We start from the raw sequence: 22,886 nt of genomic DNA, 5'->3' as shown, positions 1-22,886 counted from the left end.
ATACTTGCTAAATAGCAATTTTCATAAGTTAACTTTTTGACCAAAAAATATGCACAATAGTTTCTCTACACTCACTAACATATTCCTCTCAATTAATTGTACATGTTTTGCTTGACTCGTTATGAATTTATAATTACTTACATTTGCTTCCACCGTAATGTTTTTGTCAGATATCTTTGCTGAAGAAAGTCAACAGCGACGGGTGGCATAACGTCAAATTCGTCATTGGAACCACTCAATATGATTGGTTATATAAAAACCTTGGGACCCAAATGCAAAATGAGTGCTCTAACTCCCCCCTGCTGTGGTCTGGCGCAATTAAGCCATGACGCTGGGTACCTCTAAGTCCCGCGGCATAAGCTCGCAACTTTTAAAGGTGGAACCACTGTATGTGATCACTTGGTTATGGTGCTGTCCTTTCAGCACCACGATTCGAAGGGCGCTGAAATCGCTTAAAATAACCCTCATCATCAAGATCTGTTGCCTGCACCTAATAGTCCTACTCATCACATTATTATTATTATTAAACGTGGAAGATTATCACTTCTCACAATGGTGCTTGTTTAGTAAAGTTAGATTAAAGCTGAATCAATGTCTCGCAATATCACAATGATGAATTAGTATTTTACCTAACAAAACCTGATATAATAGCATATACTCTACCATAGGCCTCTAATATGTTACACCAAAGAATCCTCAGTCATTTCTTATCTGAAGCTGTCAATGTTTTTCTCATGCGGCCAAAACTGAACAGTGCTCACCAATAGGCGGGATATATGCGATGATTGAAACAAAGTAGGCTTACAAAGAAAGGCTTATAGTGTAATCTGCATTTATTCACTCACGAAACAGTAATTTAAGATCTAAATGCATATTCCCATGCAACTGATTGAGATCAAATGATTGACATGGACATTTCACTGGTAAAACGTGAATAATTATAATTTATGATGGCCTGTTTTGAAATGAGATATTCCTAACCCACTAAGCATTTACCGACGGCAGCAACTTTTTTTGGTCCGGACTAGCCATTTATTTTTGGTACAGTCCACACCGGCATTGATTTTCAACGTCCACAGACATCCGGTCCAGATCGGCCTATATTTGTCCCAAACATGGACATCTATATTTGGTTTAGATTTGCACAGTACAGTCGAGCACAGCAGAGTAAAGTACATTAGAGTACACAGTAGAATAAGGAAATGTACATTAGTGTACTGTATTGTACCCTACTTTACTCTAATGTACTGTATTCCACTGAATTTAACTATACTGTTTCGTACTGTACTCTTCTCTACTGAATAATACTACTGTCCTGTACTGTGCTAAACTGCCATAATGTGATGTTCAAACTTGTGAAACAACCTAGACGTCTATGAGTATTGGAGAAGGCTGCTGACGCTTCTGGCACAGGCTGCCCAAGCAAAGTCAACTTCCAGAGCAGGCTCAGAACTTGGTCTGACTCCAGAGGCAGCAGCAGCCCAGTGAGGGAAGTCAGAAGGCTGGCTTATTGCAATGCAAGTGATTCTGCATCCCTGGTACCACTGAGTCTGGCCCCAAAGGGGGGGGCTCAGTATTGATTCAAAGCCACTGGAAGGGAGCCACGGGAGTTGGTATGTTTGACTAGCATCAATTTGAAAGCCTTACTTAATGGTTAATGGTCTCTTAACAAAGGCAAGAAGGTTTCTATTTGTGTTTCCTGACAGCTGTAGCTACAGTTTATGCAGGCAGTGTATCTGTAGGAGTTGCATTAATGCAGAGCCAGCGTGTGACTTTATTCATGAACGTGTGTGCAGAGCGGACACTTCGACTTAGTCATTGTGTTTCTACTGCTTGCATAGAGGCAAGTTGTTCTGGCTTTCTTCTCCATAGATGATCGTGTTGTGCTCTGAGAATTCAATGTGAAGAAAGAGGCTTCATCTTTCTGTGCCACAACAGGAGAAAGGTTCTAACAACAGAAGGCTCACACAGTATGGCCATCCACACAGTATGAGTTTGATTGATGTTTTCAAGATTATGTATTGAGCCCTGCATGGATGGGGAGTTTAATCAAAGGCTGCGGTGACTGTTCAGTATGTGATTCTTGGAGTAATTGATTTCTCTCCCCGTTTTAATTATTTCCTAAGCATCTTGGTTTTACTTTCTTTTTTTCAGATGCTGATATCTGTATGTGTTTGTCTTCTAGGAGCAGGAAGTTGTGCAGCGCATGCAGACCAGAGCTCTGGAGAGAAACATGAGGTTGAACCAATGAGGGGCCGCCTTTGGTCTGGACAGGGTGTTTGGAAAACGAAGGCTCTATTTTTAACCATCCTCTTTTTAATTTCCTTGCCGATCGCCTTGAGCAGGGCAAGGCAGTGTCTCTTCTTAAGCGGCAGACAAAAGTATTCGGGCAAGTCTTTTACTCAAACTCACTCTTCTCTTCCTGTGGCAGACCAGCATGGCCAAATAGGACACATTAGGTCAAGGTCACAATCCAGCAAACCCCCTCTTTCCTTTATAAACTCTGGTATCAACTAATTATTCTGCATGTTTGTTACATGTATAACTTGCCAGTAATTTTAAGAAGTGTACCTTCCCTCTGGCTGTAAAAACAGGGAGATTCCTGATATATTTGCTGAATGTGTCTGGTTCTTACCCTCGACTCCACTGACAAAGTATATTCACAGAGCAGTGGTGCCAAGAAATCAACACTGCTTACTGCTTTAATTTTAGGTTGTCTAGGTTGCCTTTTACCCAGGGCACTGGCTCAAACAGTCCAGTCATGCTCTCCAAGAGGAAGTTGTGCCTGTTTGCTCTGTTTGGTGGGATCCTCTTTGTCATGATTGCCACCCACACCATTCAGAAGAACAACATCCTGTCTTTGACTTTGATGGAGACCCATGCTACCTCCAGGACTGTGCATGGACACGCTGTTAACCGAACATGGGCTCCACCGAGTGCCACGGTGCCCAGCCCGGACAGGATATGTGGGTGTCCGTCCTGCATAGCAGACATGGAGGTCTCAGAGTGGTTTGCTCAGCACTATGACCCCCAGCAGCAGCCCTTTCTCACAGACGGAGACAACAACATGGACCCCCTGGCCCTGAAGTGGTGGCTGGTAAGACGTTTATTATTGATGAGAGGGGCCAAATAGTGTGGTTATATACTGTATGTGGCCAAAACCGGTCAACCAATTGTTAAAGGTGTAGGATTATACAGCAAAAAAAATATATGACAAATGAAGCAAAAATATGAATGAATCTGTCACTTTCCCAAACAATATCTGTCCAGTACATTAATATTAGTACATCAGTACAATGTAATACATTTGTATCACTATTTATGGGTCACTCAGTCGTGTCTTTGTTATCAACGTTCTAAAGATGCCACAGCCATATTGATGCTCTAATGTGGAACGGGGGCTAATGACTTTAAACAGGGCTAATGACTGTTTAGTCTAAATTACATTATAGGGGCTTGGGAATACTATGACATTGCTAAAGTAGGCACATATTTCATAGGAAACAACTTTACCAGCATCATCATGTTGTCAAATTTACTTTAGACAGATGGCAATGTTGTCATTAGCTTGCAAAGTTCATCAAAAATAGCAAGATATGCAAATGTTAGCTAGCTAAAATCTGGAGGTCTCGCCTCAATCTTAGCTAGCTAGCTAATGTTATACTGCAACTAAAGTCAGTCTGGTGATGACAAAATGGTAAGATGGTATCCAACCGAGTGTGTTTTTTTGTTAGTTTATTTGCGTTGTTTGTAAATAAATAAAAAATACCTATTTTGTACATAATGTTGCCACTACTGTCTCTTATGCCTGGAAATAATTTCTGGACATCAGGACTGCAATTACTCTCCACGGACTGGCAGAATCCTTTTTTTCCTTTAACGAGTCTGATGAGGCCGACGTGAACGATATACTGCTTTCTCCGGAACAGGCCCACATCCCCATGATTTGCGGGAAGAGGAGGTGGAGAAAAAGAGTCCGGAGGGCGGGCTGCCTTCTGAGAATTCGTAAGCGATCGAATAAACCCCCAATTCATTCCATTCTGCTAGTAAACGTGCAATCTTGGACAATAAAATAGATGACTTACGTGGAAGATTAAACTACCAACGGGACATTCAATACTGTAATATCTTATGCTTCACGGAGATGTGGCTGAATGACGACAATATCAACATACAGCTGGCTGGTTATACACTTCACCGGCAGGATGAGTGATGGTGAGACAAGGGGTCGCGGACTATGTATTTTTGTAAATAACAGCTAGTGCACAATATCTAAGGACGTTTCGAGCTATTGCTCGCCTGAGGTAGAGTATCTCAAGATAAGCTGTAGACCACACTACCTACCTAGAGAGTTTTAATCTGTATTCTTTGTATCTGTTTACATACCACCACAGTCAGAGGATGGCACTAAGACAGCATAGAATGAGATGTATTCCGCCAATAAGCAAAAAAGAAAACGCTCACCCAGAGGCACTTCTAGTAGCCGGGAACTTTAATGCAGGGAAACTTAAATCCATTTTACCAAATTTCTATCAGGATGTTAAATGTGTAACTAGAGGGGGGGAAACACCTTTACTCCACACACAGAGACGCATACAAAGCTCTCCCTCGTCCTCCATTTGACAAATCTGACCAGAATTCTATCCTCCTGATTCCTGCGTACAAGCAAAAATTAAAACAGGAAGCACCCGTGACTAGATCAATAAAAAGTGGTCAGTTAAAGCAGATGCTAAGCTACAGGACTGTTTTGCTAGCACAGATTGGAATATGTTCCCAGGATTCCTCCGATGGCGGTGAGGAGTACACCACATCTGTCATTGGCTTCATCAATAAGTGCATCGAAGACGTCGTCCCCACAGTGACACAGTACATACCCCAACCAGAAGCTATGGATTATAGGCAACATCCACACCGAGCTAAAGGCAATAGCTGCCGCTTTCAAAGAGTGGGAAGCACAGCCGAGAGCGGCGCAGTCACACGAGCCTACTAGACGAGCTGAAATACTTCTATGCTCACTTCGAGGCAATTTACACTGAAACATGCATGAGAGCATCAGCTGTTCTAGAAGACTGTATGATCACGCTCTCTGGAGCCGATGTGAGTAAGACCTGTAAACAGCTCAACATTCACAAGGCCGCAGGGCCAGATGGATTACCAGGACATGCTCTGACCAACTGGCAAGTGTCTTCACTGACATTTTCAACCTCTCCTTCTCTGAGTCTGTAATACCAACATGTTTTAAGCAGACCACCATAGTGCCTGTGCCCATGAACACTAAGGTAACCTTCCTAAACCACTACCGACCCGTAGCACTCACATCTGTAGCCATGAAGTGCTTTGAAAGGCTGGCTCACATCAACACCATTATCCCAGAGACACAAGACCCAGTCCAATTTGCATACCGCCTCAACAGATCCACAGATGATGCAATCTTTATTGCACTCCACACTGCCCTTTCCCACCTGGACAAAAGGAACACCTGTGTGAGAATGCTATTCATTAACTACAGCTCAGCGTTCAACACCATAGTGCCCTCAAAGCGCGTCAATAAGCTAACGACCCTGTGAGTAAACACTGCCCTCTGCAACTAAATCCTGGACTTCCTGACGGGCCGCCCCCAGGTGGTAAGGGTAGGTCACAACACATTCGCCACGCTGATCCTCAACACAGGGGTCCCTCAGGGGTGCGTGCTCAGTCCCCTCCTGTACTCCCTGTTCACTCATGACTGCACGGCCAGGCACGACTCCAACACCATCATTAAGTTTGCAGATGATCACCGACAATGATGAGAGCCTATAGGGAGGAGGTCAGAGACCGGGCCATGTGGTGCCAGGACAACAACCTCTCCCTCAACATGATCAAGACAAAGGATAGGATTGTGGACTACAGGAAAAGGAGGACAGAGCACACCCCCATTCTCATTGATGGTGCTTCAAGTTCCTTGGTGTCCACATCACCAACAAACTAACGTGGTCCCAGCACACCAAGACAGTCGTGAAGAGTGCATGACAAAACCTATCCCTCCTCGGGAGACTGAAAAAATGTGGCATGGGTCCTCAGATCCTCAAAAGGTTCTACAGCTGCACCATCGAGAGCAGCCCGACTGATTGCATCACTGCCTGGTATGGCAACTGCTCGGCCTCCGACCGCAAGGCACTACAGAGGGTAATGCGTACGGCCCAGTACATCACTGGGGCCAAGCTTCCTGCCATCCAGGACCTCTATACCATGCGGTGTCAGAGGAAGGCCCTAAAAATTGTCAAAGACTCCAGCCACCCTAGTCATAGACTGTTCTCTCTGCTACTGCATGACAAGCGGTACCGTAGCGCCAAGTCTAGGTCCAAGAGGCTTGTAAACAGCTTCTACCCCCAAGCCATGAAACCCCTGAACACCTAATCAAATGGCTACCCAGACTATTTGCTATGCCCCCCCCCTTGACACTGCTGCTACCCTCTAGATATTAGATCATGCGTACTACGAATGAACAAATAACACAATACTAATTACATTTATTTAATACACAGTGTTATGCATCACCCAAGATCCGGTGTGAAAAAATAATTGCCCCCTTTACACTCAACTGGTTGTACCACCTTTAGCTGCAATGACTGCAACCAAACGCTTCCTGTAGTTGTTGATCAGTCCCGCACATCGCTGTGGATGAAATTGGTGGTGGTAGTGTGATGGTTTGGGAATGCTTTGCTGCCTCAGGACCATCGTTGAAGGAACCATGAATTCTGAACCATGTATTCGTTGAAGGAACCATGAATTCTGCTCTGTATCAAATAATTTACAGGAGAATGTCAGGCCATCCGTCCATGAGCTGAAGTGCCAGTGGCTATTTTAGCATGTAAATCTTGGTGGTGCAAACAAACAAAACATGTGGGATGCATGCCAGCAAAGCCATTACACAACACTAAACAATACATTAATTGCACGATAACGGTGACAAATGGTGCCCACAAACTGTAGGGCCTACATAAAACTGTCCCAACAGCAGTCTCAACAGCTTACCACTGCTACACCTGGCTTTCATCTGAGCCTTGTCTGGCATCGAAACAGTTAATTCAGCCTAATTTAATGCCTTTAAAAAAAACATAGCTGAAATGACAGACTTGCTTAAACAAATGTGGTTTCTACTGACAATTGAGATGTACAAACTATGGCATAAGGGGACGTTAATCAAAAATCCGTCATTTTGATTTAAGACAATGAGCAAGCGACAACAGACATAGTCAATAACTATTTGTTCAGCACTTTTGACAGAATTCAGAACATGGGCCGTTTCTTACAGTTTACTCCCTGTACAAGTTAGAACCGTAGGATAAATAAATGGGACATATAAACAGACAGTGAAAGCTCTTACAATATTCAATGATTACATTTCTCTAAACAGGTTATAGGCGATTTGTGCACCACCAAGTTAGAACAGTAGGTGAAATTTAAGAGGTGAAAATAGACCAAATTATTAGGGTGAGGTAGATTGAACGCCGTTTGGGTCTTTGCGTGTCAAAAAAGATACACGTCATATAACACTATTTGACACGTTAAATACGCTTTTAATTTGACACATCAAATAACACAATTATATTATAGAATGTTGTGCATGCTGAATTTGCACTTGCAAGCCAAGCACCACCAATACTATCAGTAGCACTGTCAAAGACGTAGCCAAACAAGCACAAACCGGGCCACGAACGATGTGTTTACAATACCGCGTTGGTGAAAATAGACCAAATTATTAGGGTGAGGCACATGGGCTACTAACAGCTTACAGCACTATATATACTTAGTATTACTTTCTTAGCTACAGAATAGATTTCTCCCTTGCATGTTACATAATTTATGGAGCAACATACAATACATTTTTGGACTCACCTTGTGAAGGTGGCGCAGCGGTCCTTTGTGCGCAAATTTTGTCATCAAAGTCTGGCATTCTCTGAATTTATGGTGGAAACTTGGGGTGGGGGGAACACAACCACTCCATTGAATAGCAGGCTAATGTTAGTGGTTTCTTTGTAACGCTTTCAGTTAGCTACGGATTCCTTCCAAACGGCTCATTGTTGAATTTGCGATTGCCAACTTGTTGTGTAATCTTTATGTACAATGGCCAATGAGCACCGTTAAGTTTTATCTATAATTTCTCTTCATTATTTCTCTTCATATGACAAGGATTTCAAAAGGATTTGCCAGTAGATTGTCAACTTGATGACAACTGATGATGACTGCTAGCTAAGACTTTGAAAGTAAATGTTGACATGATCAGTCCAATCAAAGCTACTGTAAATATAATGTGATTTGATGTAATTCTGTGGCCAATGACTTTGAGCCTTCTTGGATGGGCACAATTTTTTTAGCCCTTTTTTCTCCCCAATTTTCGTGGGATCCAATTGGTAGTTAGTCTTGTCTCATCGCTGCAACTCCCGTACAGACTCAGGAGTGGCGAGGGTCGAGAGCCGTGCGTCCTCCGAAACACAACTCAGCCAAGCCGCATTTCTTCTTGGCACAGTGCCCACTTAACCAGGAAGCCAGCTGCAACAATGTGTCGGAGGAAACACTGTACACCTGGCGACCGTGTCAGTGTTATTAACTCAATTATTATTATTTCTTTTTTTACCTAAAAGTGTGTTGCTCAAAACAGCACTGAATGACGGGTCGCCACTGTGAAGTGCAGCTGGGTCATGCAGCAAGAGAATGATCCAAAACACACAAGTGCGTCTACAGAAAGCCTGAAAAGCAATTTTACGTTTTGGAATGAACTAGTCAAAGTCCAGACCTAAACCCGATTGAGATGTTGTGGCAGGACCTGAAATGAGCTGTTCATGCTCGAAAACCCACAAATGTCGCTGAGTGGGCAAAATTTCTTCCACAGCGATGTGAAAGACTGATCAACAACTACAGGAAGCGTTTCATTACAGTCATTGCAGCTAAAGGTGGTACAACCAGTTATTGAGAGTAAGGGGGCTATAGAGACCAACAGTGGAGGTGTCATAATACTCATTAAACCTAGCGGTCAAACAGGGAAGTGGTTCCAATCGTTTTTCCACCATTAATTTTTCCCATAGGGAATTTTAGAAAATGTTTTTTTTTTAAATATGTTTACCCTGTGTATCTGTCTCAGACAAGGTCCCCGAGACACAGACGAGGTCCCCCAGACACATCCCCGAGATGGCATAGCAGTTCAGACGTCTTTTGTCCTCGTCTTGTCGTGTCCTGTATATATATATATTTACAACTTTTTTTCACATACATTTGTTTTTATCTTCCATCAACTCATCTTCAAAACACTCTCCTGCAACCCGCCTCACCAATTTATATTTATAAATAAGTATTATTTACCTCAAATCTGCAATCCTTCAAGAAGCTAGCCAGAAGCTAGCCAGAAACTCCAAGAAGCTAGCCAGAAGATAGCCAGGAGCTAGCTAGAAGCTAATCAGAAGCTAGTTCAGAAGCTAGTTAGCTTCTTTACTGGCAAATCGTTAGTATTCAGCTAACCACGGTTTGTGGTCATCAGCTATCCTTTAGCTTGAAAATCTATCGCCAGTTTTGTACAGTGCGGCTCGGAACGGAACATACCGGACCAATTTTTCTCTCCATGTCCTTGGATTTCAACTGCTCTCTGGACATTCATTCCCGGATCTCACAGCTAGCCAGCTGCTATCCGTGTGTCTATCTGCTCTCGTCGATTCCGGAGCAAACATCAATTACTCCGGAGCTAGCCAGCTCCGTAAATCACTCCTGAGCTCCGTCAATCACTCCTGGGCTGCAGTCACCTATCCGGACCCGTTTTACTGCCTACGCGGAGCCCCACCGGGCCTTCACAACTGGACTGCCGACGTTGTCTACCCGAAGGAGATCCGGCTGGCTCCTCCATCTCAACGTTACCTGAACGCCCATCTGCGGCCTGCTAACCGTTAGCTGTCTTACCGGCAGCTCTCAGAATAGACAATCGGACAATTTATTTATTTTTATTATTATTATTATGTTTATTCTTGGGCCTCTATAACTATATCTATCGTTTTTATTTTATTTTTGTTGTTGTGTGATTTGGACTAATTCCCTCTACCATACGGAACCCCACTAATCTACTGACGGAACGCAAGAGGTGGCTAACAACAGACCCCCTTCCTATGCTAGCTTGCTACCGATGTCCTGGCTAGCTGTCTAAATCGCCTTGACCCCGAAACCAACCACTCCACTCTCTGGACTCTTTTGATCACTCGACTAAGGATTCCTCTCCTTAATGTCAATATGTCTTGTCCATTGCTGTTCTGGTTAGTGTTTATTGGCTTATTTCACTGTAGAGCCTCTAGTCCTGCTCACTATACATTATCCAATTTATTAGTTCCACCACCCACACATGCAATGACATCTCCTGGTTTCAATGATGTTTCTAGAGACAATATCTCTCTCTTCATCACTCAATACCTAGGTTTACCTCCACTGTATTCACATCCTACCATACCTTTGTCTGTACATTATACCTTGATGCTATTTTATCGCCCCCAGAAACCTCCTTTTACTCTCTGTTCCAGACGTTATAGACGACCAATTCTTATTGCTTTTAGCCGTACCCTTATTCTTCTCCTCCTATGTTCCTCTGGCGATGTAGAGGTGAATCCAGGCCCTGCAATGCCTAGCTCCACTCCTATTCCCCAGGCGCTCTCTTTTGATGACTTCTGTAACCGTAATAGCCTTGGTTTCATGCATGTTAACATTAGAAGCCTCCTCCCTAAGTTTGTTCTATTCACTGCTTTAGCACACTCTGCCAACCCGGATGTTCTAGCTGTGTCTGAATCCTGGCTTAGGAAGACCACCAAAAATTCTGAAATTTTAATTCCAAATTACAACATTTTCAGACAAGATAGAACTGCCAAAGGGGGCGGTGTTGCAATCTACTGCAAAGATAGCCTGCAGAGTTCTGTCCTACTATCCAGGTCTGTACCCAAACAATTTGAACTTCTACTTCTAAAAATCCACCTTTCTAAAAACTAGTCTCTCACCGTTGCCGCCTGCTATAGACCACCCTCTGCCCCCAGCTGTGCTCTGGACACCATATGTGAACTGATTGCCCCCCATCTATCTTCAGAGCTCGTGCTGCTAGGCGACCTAAACTGGAACATGCTTAACACCCCAGCCATCCTACAATCTAAACTTGATGCCCTCAATCTCACTCAAATTATCAATGAACCTACCAGGTACCCCCCCAAAGCCTTAAACACGGGCACCCTCATAGATATCATCCTAACCAACTTCCCCTCTAAATACACCTCTGCTGTCTTCAACCAAGATCTCAGCGATCACTGCCTCATTGCCTGCATCCGTAACGGGTCAGCGGTCAAACGACCTCCACTCATCACTGTAAAACGCTCCCTGAAACACTTAAGCGAGCAGGCCTTTCTAATCAACCTGGCCGGGGTATCCTGGAAGGATATTGATCTCATCCCGTCAGTAAAGGATGCCTGGATATTTTTTTTAAATGCCTTCCTAACCATCTTAAATAAACATGCCCCATTCAAGAAATTTAGAACCAGGAACAGATATAGCCCTTGGTTCTCCCCAGACCTGACTGCCCTTAACCAACACAAAAACATCCTATGGCGTTCTGCATTAGCATCGAACAGCCCCCGTGATATGCAGCTATTCAGGGAAGCTAGCAACCGTCATACACAGGCAGTTAGAAAAGCCAAGGCTAGCTTTTTCAAGCAGAAATTTGCTTCCTTGCAACACTAACTCAAAAAAGTTCTGGGACACTGTAAAGTCCATGGAGAATAAGAACACCTCCTCCCAGCTGCCCACTGCACTGAAGATAGGAAACACTGTCACCACTGATAAATCCACCATAATTGAGAATTTCAATAAGCATTTTTCTACGGCTGGCCATGCTTTCCACCTGGCTACTCCTACCCCGGTCAACAGAACTGCACCCCCAACAGCAACTCGCCCAAGCCTTCCCCATTTCTCCTTCTCCCAAATCCATTCTGCTGATGTTCTGAAAGAGCTGAAAAATCTGGACCCCTACAAATCAGCCGGGCTAGACAATCTGGACCCTTTCTTTCTAAAATTATCTGCCGAAATTGTTGCCACCCCTATTACTAGCCTGTTCAACCTCTCTTTCGTGTCGTCTGAGATTCCCAAAGATTGGAAAGCAGCTGCGGTCATCCCCCTCTTCAAAGGGGGGGACACTCTTGACCCAAACTGCTACAGACCTATCTCTATCCTACCATGCCTTTCTAAGGTCTTCGAAAGCCAAGTCAACAAACAGATTATCGACCATTTCGAATCTCACCATACCTTCTCTGCTATGCAACCTGGTTTCAGGGCTGGTCATGGGTGCACCTCAGCCACGCTCAAGGTCCTAAACGATATCTTAACCGCCATCGATAAGAAACATTACTGTGCAGCCGTATTCATTGATCTGGCCAAGGCTTTCGATTCTGTCAACCACCACATCCTCATCGGCAGACTCGACAGCCTTGGTTTCTCAAATGATTGCCTCGCCTGGTTCACCAACTACTTCTCTGATAGAGTTCAGTGTGTCAAATCGGAGGGTCTGCTGTCCGGACCTCTGGCAGTCTCTATTGGGGTGCCACAGGGTTCAATTCTTGGACCGACTCTCTTCTCTGTATACATCAATGAGGTCGCTCTTGCTGCTGGTGAGTCCCTGATCCACCTCTACGCAGACGACACCATTCTGTATACTTCCGGCCCTTCTTTGGACACTGTGTTAACAACCCTCCAGGCAAGCTTCAATGCCATACAACTCTCCTTCCGTGGCCTCCAATTGCTCTTAAATACAAGTAAAACTAAATCCATGCTCTTCAACCGATCGCTACCTGCACCTACCCGCCTGTCCAACATCACTACTCTGGACGGCTCTGACTTAGAATACGTGGACAACTACAAATACTTAGGTGTCTGGTTAGACTGTAAACTCTCCTTCCAGACCCATATCAAACATCTCCAATCCAAAGTTAAATCTAGAATTGGCTTCCTATTTCGCAACAAAGCATCCTTCACTCATGCTGCCAAACATACCCTTGTAAAACTGACCATCCTACCAATCCTCGACTTTGGCGATGTCATTTACAAAATAGCCTCCAATACCCTACTCAACAAATTGGATGCAGTCTATCACAGTGCAATCCGTTTTGTCACCAAAGCCCCATATACTACCCACCATTGCGACCTGTACGCTCTCGTTGGCTGGCCCTCGCTTCATACTCGTCGCCAAACCCACTGGCTCCATGTCATCTACAAGACCCTGCTAGGTAAAGTCCCCCTTATCTCAGCTCGCTGGTCACCATAGCATCTCCCACCTGTAGCACACGCTCCAGCAGGTATATCTCTCTGGTCACCCCCAAAACCAATTCTTTCTTTGGCCGCCTCTCCTTCCAGTTCTCTGCTGCCAGTGACTGGAATGAACTGCAAAAATCTCTGAAACTGGAAACACTTATCTCCCTCACTAGCTTTAAGCAACAACTGTCAGAGCATCTTACAGATTACTGCACCTGTACATAGCCCACCTATAATTTAGCCCAAACAACTACCTCTTTCCCAACTGTATTTAATTTATTTATTTATTTTGCTCCTTTGCACCCCATTATTTTTATGTCTACTTTGCACATTCTTCCATTGCAAAACTACCATTCCAGTGTTTTACTTGCTATTTTGTATTTACTTTGCCACCATGGCCTTTTTGCCTTTACCTCCCTTCTCACCTCATTTGCTCACATTGTATATAGACTTGTTTATACTGTATTATTGACTGTATGTTTGTTTTACTCCATGTGTAACTCTGTGTCGTTGTATCTGTCAAACTGCTTTGCTTTATCTTGGCCAGGTCGCAATTGTAAATGAGAACTTGTTCTCAACTTGCCTACCTGGTTAAATAAAGGTGAAATAAAATAAAATAAATAAAAAGGTGTGCTCTAATAAGCATCAAAGTAGACATCATGCAAGACCACAAATCCCTGCAAACTCCTGCACGTCATCTTTCGCTGACACCTTTGCTAACAGGTTTTGTGTCAATTTAAAACTTGCACAATACAGTTCACAGCATTTTCAATTTAAAGAAATGTAGCTCATTTATTCATTGTTTGACCTCTTAGTTTTATGGGTATTATGACACATACTGTGGTCCTCTCTTACTTTTCGTACAGGGACATTGGGTCTGTTGATTAAATGAATGAAATAAGCATCAACATTTTGTTATTTGTTCACTCAGTTTCCCTTTATTTAATATTAGGTTTTGGTTGAAGATCTGATTTAAATTCAGTATAAAAAATATACAAGACTAGAGAAAATCTGAAAGGGGGTAAATACTTTTTTTATTGCACTTGTAGCAGTATAACTTTAGACCGTCCCCTCGCCCATAACCGGGCGCGAACCAGGGACCCTCTGCACACATCAACAACAGTCACCCGCGGTCACCCGCAAGGAGAACCACTACTTCAAGGTCTCAGAGCAAGTGATGTCACCGATTGAAACGCTATTTAGCGCGCACCACCGCTAACTAAGCTAGCTGTTTCACATCCGTTACACACTGCATGTCCTGTTCACCAACATTCAATAATCAGTCATTTGAAAAAAATCAAGACGTGGCCAGCAAAAATTTGCTGACATGCATGAGAAATGTGTGTATTCCCAGACATACTCATCTGTTATCATTTTATTCCTATGAGGGACTTAGTAGTCCTACTCTTATCTCTCAAGCATGCTGCAAATATCAATGTTTGAAGTCAACATTTTCTTCCGTGGCAAACGTCCAGTACATCTGGAAAAGACAGCCTCTGTGCTGCACAGTGAAAACTAAATGTGCTCTGTTACTACCATCATTCCATGGCCAAATGTCATTAAAACCTACTGCGGTGGATTCCATGCACTGTAATCGTCAGGGTGATTACTTTCCAAAAGAAACTCCCTGAAGGGACTGAGCACGCCATCCTTAAGCCGTTCACCAGTCTGAGCATGTTTTATTTAAAGATAATTTGAGGCATTCAAGGTTTCGAAAGTAACACTAAAATAAGCTTGGCATTGTGATGGCTCCCGTGGCACTGAAAAGCAGTGGTCAGGACATACACACACTGTGTTGCCATAGTTGGTCTGATAAGAATGCCATGCCAGTGTACTGTTGAAGTCGGAAGTTTACATACACCTTAGCCAAACACATTTAAACTCAGTTTTTCACAATTCCTAACATTTAATCCAAGTAAAAATTCCCTGTCTTAGGTCAGTTAGGTTCACCACTTTATTTTAAGAATGTGAAATGTCTAATGTCTGAATAATAGCAGAGAGAATGATTTATTTCAGCTTTAATTTATTTCACCACAGTGGGTCAGAAGTTTACATACACTCAATTCATATTTGGTAGCATTGCCTTAAAATTGTTTAACTTGGGTTAAACACTTCGGGTAGCCTTCCACAAACTTCCCTCAATAAGTTGGGTGAATTTTGGCCCATTCCTCTTGACAGAGCTGGTGTAATGGAGTCAGGTTTGTAGGCCTCCTTGCTCGCACACGCTTTTTCAGTTCTGCCCACACATTTTCTATAGGATTGAGGTCAAGGCTTAGTGATGGCCACTCCAATACCTTGACTTTGTTCGCCTTAAGCCATTTTGCCACAACTTTGGAAGTATTCTTGGGGTCATTGTCCATTTGGAAGACCCGTTTTAACTTTAACTTCCTGACTGATGTCTTAAGATGTTGCTTCAATATATCCACATCATTTTTCTTCCTCATGATGCAATCTATTTTGTGAAGTTCACCAATCCCTTCTGCAGCAAAGCATCCCACAACATGATGCTGCCACCCCCTAGCTTCACAGTTTTACCTTGTATTCTTCGGCTTGCAAGCCTCCCCCTTTTTCCTCCAAACATAACGACGGTCATTATGGCCAAACAGTTATATTTTTGTTTCATCAGACCAAAGGACATTTCTCCAAAAAGTACGATCTTTGTCCCCATGTCCAGTTGCAAACCGTAGTCTGGCTTTTTTTGGTGGTTTTGGAGCAGTGGCTTCTTCCTTGCTGATCAGCCTTTCAGGTTATGTCGATATAGGACTCGTTTTACTGTGGATATAGATACTGTTGTACCTGTTTCCCCCAGCATCTTCACAAGGTCCTTTGCTGTTATTTTGGGATTTATTTGCACATTTCGCACCATAGTACGTTCATCTCTAGGAGACCGAAAGCGTCACCTTCCTAAGCGGTATGATGCCTGCGTGGTCCCATGGTGTTTATACTTGCGTACTATTGTTTGTACAGATGAACACGGTACCTTCAGGCATTTGGAAATTGCTCCAAAGGATGAACCAGACTTGTGGAGGTCTACAATTTTTGGAGGTCTTGGCTGATTTCTTTTGATTTTCCCATGATGTCAAGCAAAGAGGCACTGAGTTTGAAGGTAGGCCTTGAAATACATCCACAGTTACATTTCCAATTGACTCAAATGATGTCAATTAGCCTATCAGAAGCTTCTAAAGCCATGACATAATTTTCTGGAATTTTCCAAGCTTGTCATACACAGTCAACTTAGTGTATGACCCATATGATTTGTGATACAGTGAATTCTAAGTGAAATAATCCGTCTTAACAATTGTTGGAAAAATTACTTGTGTCATGCACAAAGTAGATGTCCTAACCGACTTGCCAAAACTATAGTTTATTTTATTATTTATGTATTTTTACCCCCTTTTCTCCCCAAATTCGTGGTATCCAATTGTTAGTAGCTACTATCTTGTCTCGGGAGAGACGAAGGTCAAAAGCCATGCGTCCTCCGAAACACTACACAACCAAGCCGCACTGCTTCTTAACACAGCGCGCATCCAACCCAGAAGCCAGCCGCACCAATGTGTCAGAGGAACACCGTGCACCTGGCGACCTGGTTTGCACGCACTGCGGCCAGCCCGCCACAGGGGTCGCTATTGCACGATGAGACAAGGATATCCCTACTGGCCTAACCCGGACGACGCAAGGCCAATTGTGCGTCGCCTCACGGATTTCCCCGTCACGGCCGGCTGAAACGCGAACCCAGAGTCTCTGGTGGCACAGCTAGCACTGTGATGCAGTGCCCTAGGCCACTGCGCCACCCGGGAGGCCCAAACTATAGTTTGTTAGCAAGAATTTTGTGGAGCAAAACTAGTTTTAATGACTCCAACCTAAGTGTATGTGAACTTCCAACTTCAACTGTATATATTGCCCTGTTTTTGTTTGTTTGCCAAATCAGGCTTTAATCCTGTGAGATATCATTGTTACCCCACACCTAAAGTGAATTTTAAACATTCCCATCAGGCTTTGCAGCGGTCCACCGATGAGCGGACGATATATGACGTGATCCAGAAGATGTTCCAGGTCATCGCTCCCCCTGCCGTGGATGTCCAACCCAAACAAGCTCAGTGCAGGAAGTGTGCAGTGGTGGGGAACTCAGGAAACCTGCTCGGCTCTCAATACGGCTCCTTGATAGACTCACATAACCGTGTCATAAGGTATGACCTAACTAGTGTTTTCACGATACTGTAATTTTGACTTCTATACCGATGCCAGGTTTAGTATCCCGATACTTGATACCATCACAATACACGATACCATGGCAAAAAAAGAAGGCACATCCTGGCACTTGAGCCAGACAGATAAACTCTGCTACTGCTCTGTTCAATCGTTGGGCATGTTTTGAGTTCAACAACATTACATTCAAAAATATGTATGTAAAACATTTTCAGAGACAGCAATGTATGTATGCATTAATTAATCATTTATACAATCATACAATTAATTTGACTCTTGTAAAAACAATAACTACATAACGGTAATAATTTAATTGAATGATACATCTCTTGATAAACAGGGTAAATCGTGATGTAGCCTAGGCCTATTCACAATGCAGGTGAATGCATATTCAATAGGAGTGTGCATGCATTGAACTAATTTTGGCTGATTTCATGGGGGAACAGTTGACAAGCAATCTGTTTCCCTTCTATTTGGGACTTAATTTATTGTACTGATCAACAGCATTTGCATAGAATTAGCTTATTTTAAAGAAGTGTGCACTGTCTCTATAACCAGTAATGACATCATTCATGAGGCAATAGGGGGGGCGGCCCATCAGAGCCCTACACACCGTTTCAGTTCACTGAGGGAATAGATAGTCTTTTGGAGAGAAGTTAGAGACCAAGTGAATGAATAACGTTTTGGTAGCGATCAGCTTTGAAATCCAACATTTTGCGTTATGGTTTGCACACAAAGTACTAGGGTAGTGAATTGACGTTACAGTAGCTTCAGCTGTAAGCTAGCAAGAAAAGTTGGCCTAACAGAGCTGGAAGCTACCGGTATCTTGCATTGTAAAGTGTTCTAGCCTATATGGACATTGTTTTATAAACAGTAGTTAACAGTTTTAAGATGCCGTGTCGCATTATTGAAGTGTATTAACTTCGGTTCAGCATGAGTGAGAAGCTACCATGATACAGCCTAGACTCCCAGTGCAGGCTAGGTGCGCTGTAGACAGACTTGATCCGTGAGACACATTTGACAGAACATTTACATGTAAGTCATTTAGCAGACGCTCTTATCCAGAGCGACTTACAAATTGGCGCATTCACCTTATGACATCGGAAGTACCTAAAGTAACACAAATGTTAGTACCAAACCGGTTTTCATGTTCTAGTATGAAAAAGCACCGACGTATCGGTATACCGTGCAACATTAGACCCAACACAACCAATCCATCAGTCAAAACAACCCTTAAATAACCTTAACTACTTCTATGCAAATACATAGTCCAAACGAGCATGATTATCACATCATGGCCATTACCACAGTAAAATGGCCTTAACACCAATAGTCTAAAGGCGTGGAGGTGGCATTACACAATCCCACCATGATCCAAACAACCCACAACCATTCACCTTGGCAGGATTAGGCCATACTGAGCCTGAGGAACCAGTGACCAGGCTTCAGTTCCAGACACTCGTCAAACCACCTGACCCAATTACCATATTCATATTCAATTAAGACTATACTTAGTTAAATCAGGTGGTTGACTGACTGTCTGGAATGAATTCACAAATACACTACAGTCCAGTAGCTGCAGGGCTACCATGTTAAATCTAATTCAGTGTCTGATTGTTGCCTCGCACGCCACATCGGCACAGATTGGTTCATGACCTGCCTGTGAACTGAAACAATGGTTCTCTCTTCGCTGTAAAGGATGAATAAAGCCACCACAGCAGGGTTTGAAGCCGACGTGGGCAACAGAACGACGCACCACTTCATGTACCCTGAGAGTGCAGTGGACATCGCCCCTGGGGTCCACCTAGTTCTGCTGCCCTTTAAACTCCGCGATCTACAGTGGGTGGCCAGTGCCCTTTCGACGGGAGAGATCAAAACGTAGGTCCACTCTTTGCCAATCCCAAGCTTTTCACTGTCACTCCCAAATGTACAACTACTGACGACAACCACACAATACTGACCACAATTACTGACTACAAACACACATCTACCGACCACAACAACACTTGTCAAAGCACTCAACTGACTAATGCATTGTATGGGTCTGACTGACTACAACAGATGGCGTAATTCATTGTTGAGCTTTTTGACCTTGTCGTAGTCTGTTTTTGATGTAACTGTTGTCTTTGTCTATACATTGACATTTTAGCCATGTAGCAGATGCTCTTATCCAGAGCAGCTTACAGTTAGTGCATTAGTCTTAAGATAGCTAGGTGGGACAACCACATATCACAGTGTGAGTGGGAGCTGCCCTCCCGAAGGGGTGGAAGGGCCAAGAGACCAGAGGTGGCAGAACGAAGTACTCGGATTGGGGTGTAGGTTTTAAGCAGAGCCTGAATGTAGGGAGGGGCATTTCCTCTTGCTGCTCCGTAGGCAAGTACAATGGTCTTTTAGTCTATATTTAGAATGTTCATGTTTTTATGGTGACAATGTTTTGCCTCTTGGCTAGGCCATCATTATAAATGAGAACTGGTTCTCAACTGACCCACCTTGTTTAATAAAGGTCAAATAAAATAGTTGTCTTCCCTGCATGTTTCTTCAGGACATACATGAGGGTGAAAGGTCGGGTACAGGCTGACAAGGACAGGGTAAGGCTTATCATGGTGGGCAAAACTATTGAATGAATGTTGATTAGTTTTGTGTGTTAAAGCTAATCACCCTCTCGTTTGCAGGTTATAGTGGTGAATCCAGCGTTCTTTAAGTACACCCACGACCGGTGGACAGAGCGCCATGGCAGATACCCTTCCACGGGCATGCTGGCAGTTATATTTGCCCTTCACATCTGCGATGAGGTGAGTATCCTTTGACATCAATAGGGGTTTTTCCATAGCAGCATTAGTGTCTCGCCAGTGATTATGTTAATGTAAGCTCTAGTGTCATTTTTGGGGGGGAACTGTGTTTCCATAACCAGGGCTGACACTGAGGACTTGTGAAGAGTAGAATCAACAAACTTTGCAATATCAACACAGTTACTTTGTGAGATGCTGTTAACCGTGGAAGGTGATTGATTAGCTCCTCTGGTCTAAAAAAAAAGATATCCCAATGCCCCAGTGATTGGGAACATTGCCTTTGTGTAACCCAGGTGTCCTGGCTAAATTCCCAATCTGGCCCTCATAACATCATGACCACCTAATCATCACCAGCTTCCAATTGGCTCATTCATCCACCCTCCTCTCCCCTGTAACTATTCCCCAGGTCGTTGCTGTAACTGTGAATGTGTTCTCAGTCAACTTAACCTGGTAAAATAAAATTAAAAAGCTCATACTAAGCCAATGTTATGTAAATGCAAGCTGAAAAGTATATTTAGCCTCGCCTTGTCAGAACAGGTCCACTGAGGCCATAGCCCAGTGAATCACTTGAGCTGCGACATAGATGTGGAAACGGTCAGATTTTTTGGGGGGAGGGGTAAATTCTCAGTGGAAATGGACTACTCTTTAGTATCAGCCTGGCTGAAAGTAAACATAATGCTAATAACACTAGTAATGCTAAACATTGCCGTCCTTCTCCAGGTGTCTGTGTTTGGCTATGGAGCTGACCAACAGGGGAACTGGCACCACTACTGGGAGGACAACCAGTACGCTGGTGCGTTTAGGAAAACTGGGGTGCACAATGCTGATTTTGAGACGGAGGTTATCCAAAAGCTGGACACAGAGGGCAAAATTAAGCTGCACAAGAGATGAGAATGAGCTAGGGTGGACGAAGCCATTAGTGTTGGGTGTGGTGGTCAGAGACCGTCAAAGAGGGACATGAAACCTGTGATGCGCCCTGGTCTCTGAAACTAGCACTGTGAGCTACACATACAACCAAAACCACAAACAGAAGTCCTCAGACCAAAACAAGAACTTGAATCATGTCATTTGAGCATGCACTGCATGTCAACAGCATAATAAATGGCTGAAAATACATTTTAACAGGGACGGATAACCTCCACACATGCACATTTTAGACAGATCATTAAAACGAACATAGAAAGTATGCGGAGCGGCTTACGCTGAGCCAGCTTATTTAGTTTCTTCCCTGTTCTGTACGTGTCGGCATGCTGCACCGAACTAGCCTTATACTGAAGAACCCTTCAAGAAACTGAGAGCCTTTGACTGAAGGGGTAAACCACAGAATCCGCATTAAGGACAGAAGCCCTGTGTTGCAAGGGTGTAAAAACCACATCTGTGTGTATTTTTCTTTGTGAGGATGTAAAAGGTTACAGTTATAGTCAAATTTATTCAATAATTTATACTGCATTGGAACTATAAGGATTGGTTTAATGTCTCTGTAGAAACAGTTTTGAGCTGCCATAGTAGTCAATGAAACCATATTAATGTACAGCTTTCACACCCAATTATGTTGCCTATTATTATGTTGCTCTGAACTTGATCTAATAACATGTTTTAGATTATGGAAATGTCACTTGTGTTGCCATCCCAAGGAATACAAATATTGAACGCTGTGTATGGAGAGAACACACAATGTGGTCATTAACAGTCTGCTTAATGTTGCACTATGATACCACATTCTTGTTTGGGGGGGATGCGGGGCGGGCTAGCCAGATGTCTGATTAATTTCTAAAAAAGAATGAACACTTCAATATGAGCGATTCCAGTGATGTGCCTTCTGAGCCAGTTTAACAGGGAGTTTTGATAACTTTTTTTTAATACGGATGTATGAACCTTTGTGTCAAAGACTGAGTCCTGCTGTTATTAGAGTTATGATCTATGACCACTGATAAGACAGTTGTGACCCGATGAGTAAAAATGAACACCTTCAATTAAAACCAGAAACAATGAATGCAACTTTAATATCATCATTAACTAAACATTAAGTTTGTTTGTTTCAAAGTCGGCTCCTATTTTAAATAAAATCTCAAAACCATTTAGGATTTTTAAAACAAAAGTAGATTGGTACCCAATACAATACTTTTAATAAAACATAAGAAACCATACCTTCTTTGTATTTGTGACTATGATGAAGCTGTGGTGTCTTTAAAAACATTAAATAAAAGCATACTGAACAATCACCACACCGCCTCCCTTTTTAATTTTGAAACAGATTGAATCCTGGCCTACGTTTTTTTAACAACATGAAATGCTTGTGTAGGTAAATACAGTGACCCCTTTGACTGGCAGTGTAATTTGACACAATATCTTTGGGCAAAACTTGACTTGTTACGAAGGCTGTGTAGTGTGTGCAACTACAAAAGGGAATCTTTAGGTTGGACTAGACCCGCAATACTTTCTTTCCATTGTTTTCTTTCCTAAGTAACTTTCCTCTCCCTCACTCGTTCACTGTGCTCATACTCTTATCTACCTCTCTCTTTCTCTCTCCCTGCTGCTCTACATCTTGTGCGATGTACGTCTTGGCCAGGGCCTGCCGAGGGATATTGTCGAGGG

At 43.2% G+C, this 22,886-nt stretch overlaps 1 protein-coding gene across 2 annotated transcripts in view; it reads left to right on the top strand.

Moving 5' to 3' along the window:
- Window positions 1-22,516, top strand: part of LOC124003083 (CMP-N-acetylneuraminate-beta-galactosamide-alpha-2,3-sialyltransferase 2-like) — a 58,775-nt gene extending 36,259 nt beyond the window's left edge. The window contains exons 2-8 of one of the 2 annotated variants that reach the window (XM_046311129.1): window positions 2,186-2,389; window positions 2,713-3,097; window positions 17,290-17,483; window positions 19,201-19,380; window positions 20,045-20,090; window positions 20,175-20,294; window positions 21,012-22,516. In XM_046311129.1, the coding sequence (XP_046167085.1) occupies window positions 2,762-3,097; window positions 17,290-17,483; window positions 19,201-19,380; window positions 20,045-20,090; window positions 20,175-20,294; window positions 21,012-21,182 (1,047 nt within the window). In that variant the 5' untranslated portion in view covers window positions 2,186-2,389; window positions 2,713-2,761 and the 3' untranslated portion in view covers window positions 21,183-22,516. Of the gene's footprint in view, window positions 1-2,185; window positions 3,098-17,289; window positions 17,484-19,200; window positions 19,381-20,044; window positions 20,091-20,174; window positions 20,295-21,011 lie in introns of both variants that reach the window. The other variant, XM_046311128.1, reaches the window with a different exon arrangement.
- The last annotated feature ends 370 nt before the right edge of the window (window positions 22,517-22,886 follow it).

This window comes from Oncorhynchus gorbuscha, linkage group LG18, assembly GCF_021184085.1.
Source record: "Oncorhynchus gorbuscha isolate QuinsamMale2020 ecotype Even-year linkage group LG18, OgorEven_v1.0, whole genome shotgun sequence".
NCBI classification, from domain to species: Eukaryota; Metazoa; Chordata; class Actinopteri; order Salmoniformes; family Salmonidae; genus Oncorhynchus; species Oncorhynchus gorbuscha.
This window is presented reverse-complemented; position numbering and strand designations above follow the sequence as displayed.